Here is a 4,136-nt window from a genome sequence, read left to right on the forward strand (position 1 = left end):
CGAGGCCAGCCTGGTCTACAGAGTGAGTTCCAGGACAGCCAGGGCTACACAGGGAAACCCTGTCTCGAAAAACCAAAAAAAAAAAAAAAAAAAAAGAATGGTAAAATAGAAAATACAACAGAGTAAAATTGCAAATATTTTTATAAGATTGCAACACAGACTTTCTAAGAGTCCAGATTTTAAGGGTGTATAGATAAGAGGGAACAACATGACTTAAGTTCCTACGTTTAATAAATGGGAGAGGCCAAGCTGGTCCTAGGCAGGAGCCTGCTCCCTGCTGACTAGCTTTCTAAGTACCTGAAGTGAGATGCAGGATGCTGGTCAATGGTCTTACCCAGCTATGAGTGCTGTGCTACAGTGGCAGGCGCGCAGGATACGCCTACAGGTGCAGTAGTAGTGCAAATGTTACAAGGTAATGAACCGCTTTCTGCATGGATGTAAGGCTAGCTCCACGTGAGGAAGGAGGAGATGGTGGGGAGCTCACTGTCCCCAGGGGAAAACCTACTGTGTGCTACATGGTCAAAGTCTCAAATTGCCCTCCCAGCTGTTATCTCTATGCGCATCCATCAGCGCTGCTCTCAGACCTCCTTACAGAAGGTTCTTTGTGCTGTGGGTGGGAGGTGCTTAGCACTAGCTGGCCAAAGTGCACAGGGAAGGTGTCTGTGGAGTGTTCCATCTATGTCACTCACCACCTCACCATGGCTCAGGGACCACCGCAGAAGAAAGGGAAGGCAGATTATAAAAGCCAGAGGTCAAGGAAGAATGGAGTGGAACAGTGTCCTCTAGACACCAGTGGCATGCTGACACTTGTAAATTCATAGCAGCTGTGGTTGTAGCACAAGCTCACACCCATCTCCACCCCTAGCTGGGGAGCTACCGACAGGTGGTGGCTTCTTGGGGAGAGAAAGTCAGCCTTATGGGTGTGGCCTCTCATAGGTTGACTGTGCTCCAGTGTATGACTCCATATCATACACTGAAGTATATGGATTCCATAGGTTGCAAATATATATTATATATATTATGTATATTGATACCAAGTTGGGGATTTTATTCAAAGGAGTTAGGGGGAGAAATAGGAATAATATGGTCCAAAGACATTGTAAAAAGATATAAAAATCTCCAAGAATTAATAAAATATTATTATGTGTCCAAAAAGATATAACTGGAATACAAAATACTACAAAGTAATCTTAAGCCACCTGTAAGTTACTCTGAGTATGTCCCTGCCTGTCACTGTGCCTTCCTACTGCATAGCCTCCAAGAGTTGTACAAACAGCACTGTGTTTTATAGCTGCAGAGAAATCAACTTTACAAAAACGGAAGTTTGCTGACATGTTGGCATTTTAGTAATTTTGTTACATAACTACAGTCAAAAGGAAGCCTAGGTTTTTCCTGAGTGAATAAGTAGTCCCAGAAACCAGAACTCAAACAAAAAATTCCCTATCAAAGCAAAGAATAGCTTCTCTGTGACAGCAGAGTTGCACATTTTAAGCATTTACAAGCAGGCCATCACTGCATACCCTTTTTTGCTGCAGATCTGTTTTGGAAGAAAGTAGAATGTTAACAAAGGCTGTATTTGGGTGGCATTTAACTTTAGAAAAGGAGTACCTCCATTTTCCAGTGAGAAGGGAAAGCCTTCCCTTTCCAGAGGGAAGGCTTGTCAGCAATAACCACTTAAGTATTTAAAAACACAGAACAATACCTGAACACCACAGGAGGCCTTCCATTCTTGTGTTTCACAAAGATGCCATCGAGACAGGCACCAATGGATATGTCACTTCCTTGGCTGTCCTAGATGGAGAGAAGAAAGAGGAGACCCCTGGGAAATGGAGGGGAGCGGGGGACAATAAACGCATCTACTTCCCTAAACTTGTTTCCCAGGTACACACTGTCCAGGAGACCCAGAGAGCAAATGCGCAGAAAGAAACGAGAATGGGCAAAGCCAGAATCCTGCCATGAGTATGGTGATAAGAGGAGCATGGGTGCTTTTATGATCATTTTGTTCTTGCGTTTATTCATTTACTTTGTCTGTGGGGGCACATGCGCCAAGGTGTACATGCAGAGGTCAGAAGACAGCCTGTGGGGATTGGTTTTCTCCTTCTACCATGTGAATCCCAGGATCAAACCCTGGTCATCAGGCTTGGTGGCAAGTGCCTTGACCCTTTGAGCCAAGTTTAGACTCTTATGAACATTGTTTCCGGGACAGCGAGATGGTTTAGCGGGTAAGAGCACTGACTGTTCTTCCGAAGGTCCTGAGTTCAAATCTCAACAACCACATGGTGGCTCATGATCACCTGTAATGATACCTGACTCCCTCTTCTGAAGACAGCTACAGTGTACTTATGCATAATAATAAATAAAATCTTAAAAAAAAAAAAAAAAAAAAAACTATTTCCTGACCCTACCAAAGCACAACTTCAATACAGGACTGCGTTTCACTACGGACATCTGGTCACAAAGGCCTCAGTCATGCTATTTTCTCAAATTACTAAGCGCCCCACCACCACCATTTTTTCAACAAAACCTCCCCCTCTTTCTATTCTATGTTCAAATGATTCGCCTATCTGAGCCACCAGAGTGGCAGGGTCTACAGTTCCACATAGCCAAACCCAGCTTGCTACTCTTAACTTTAACTAGTCATCCATACCTTGGCAGGGTAGCTCTCCTCTCCATAGCCATCCATTCTCTCTACCTCCTGCATGTACAGCAGCTCTGCCTCAGGAGCTGTGAGCCCTCTGCAATCCAACAGATGTTAGTGAGACATGTTCCAAACCTAAACTTTCTTAAACAATGTACATCAGTTTGGAACAGAACATTATAAACATTTCGGGCTTCTAAGCATCTAGAGATATATAAAATTACTTATATTGATCCTCTAAAACATATCAAGAATGGATTACCTATGAAGCACTCACTGTGCTGAAGGCAGAAGGCAAGTATGCCTAACCTTGTGCTTCAGGAAGGTAAAAAGGACAGGCAAGGGACAAAGTGGCTACTAAGATGTCATCAATGCAGATCAAGGACTTTTTACCTAAAGTAGCAACCAATTGCTTAATTATCCTAAAATATCAGAAAATAATGAGAATTTGGTTTAAAAACCAAGTAATGGGACTGAAAGTATGCACAGTGGTTAGAACACTAGCTGCTCTTCCAGAGGACCTAGGTTTGCTTCCCAGCACCCACATGGCAGCTCACTATCACCTGTAACTCCAATTCCAGGAGATCTGGTGCCTTCTCCTGCTCTCCACAGGCATGTGTATGATACACATACATACATGCAGGCAAAACACTCAAACTAAGTGATAAATGTAACAGGGGCAGGAAGAGGCTACACATGGGTCCCTCTTAGTTCAGATGACTGGAGCCCTGGAAGGACATGAGGAAAGAAGGGTGCTAAACGCACCGACTCCCCTCCCCAGCCTTATCCATCAGCTGCTGCTTCCCCAAGTGCCAAGGTTCCTTCCACTGCAGCCATCCCAGACTTTGCATTGCTTAGACTGTACTGTATTCCCTGCACATCTGAACCTTTGTGTGCCCATATCCTCCTCCTCCCCCTCCTCCCCCTCCATATAAGTCTACCATCCACACTCGGTGACTGTACCTGCTCCTCCTGTCAGATTCTCTGGTGATCCCCAGGACTCACCTCTGCCCAATGCAGTCCTCACACAATCTGTCCATACCTCTCTCACTGCACCCTTTTTCTATTGCTAGATACTACCAGAATGGATTGTGCTGCCTATCTTAAGATTGCTGGAAACACATTCTTAGAAGGCAAAGAATTGTGCTATTTATTTTTAAGTCAAACCACCCAGCATTCTTCTCAGAAGTAAAGAAAGTACTTATAGGTTCCTAAGTCCTATTATTTAAGGACAGTAAAAAAAAAGAAAGAAAGAAAGAAAATGACAAAAACCAGGGTCATATGTGCCTTTGGGTCAGTGTGCCTTTGGGTTCATGTGTGCCTTTGGGTCAGTGTGCCTTTGGGTCCATGTGTGCCTTTGGGTCCATGTGTGCCATTGGGTTCATGTGTGCCTTTGGGTTCATGTGTGTCTTTGGGTCCGTGTGTGCCTTTGGGTCCATGTGTGCCTTTGGGTTCATGTGTGTCTTTGGGTCCGTGTGCGCCTTTGGGTCAGTGTGCC

The 4,136-nt window shown here is 44.5% G+C and overlaps 1 protein-coding gene across 2 annotated transcripts in view; it reads right to left on the minus strand.

Annotated features, from left to right (window-relative positions):
• Positions 1-4,136, minus strand: part of Ptpn21 (protein tyrosine phosphatase non-receptor type 21) — a 59,263-nt gene that overhangs the window by 26,013 nt on the left and 29,114 nt on the right. For both annotated transcript variants that reach the window (XM_021179067.2, XM_029484619.1), the window contains exons 7-8: positions 2,648-2,735; positions 1,703-1,791 (exon numbers count right to left, since the gene is read on the minus strand). In XM_021179067.2, the coding sequence (XP_021034726.1) occupies positions 1,703-1,791; positions 2,648-2,735 (177 nt within the window). The remainder of the gene's footprint in view (positions 1-1,702; positions 1,792-2,647; positions 2,736-4,136) is intronic.

The sequence above is a fragment of the Mus caroli genome, chromosome 12 (assembly GCF_900094665.2).
Source record: "Mus caroli chromosome 12, CAROLI_EIJ_v1.1, whole genome shotgun sequence".
NCBI classification, from domain to species: Eukaryota; Metazoa; Chordata; class Mammalia; order Rodentia; family Muridae; genus Mus; species Mus caroli.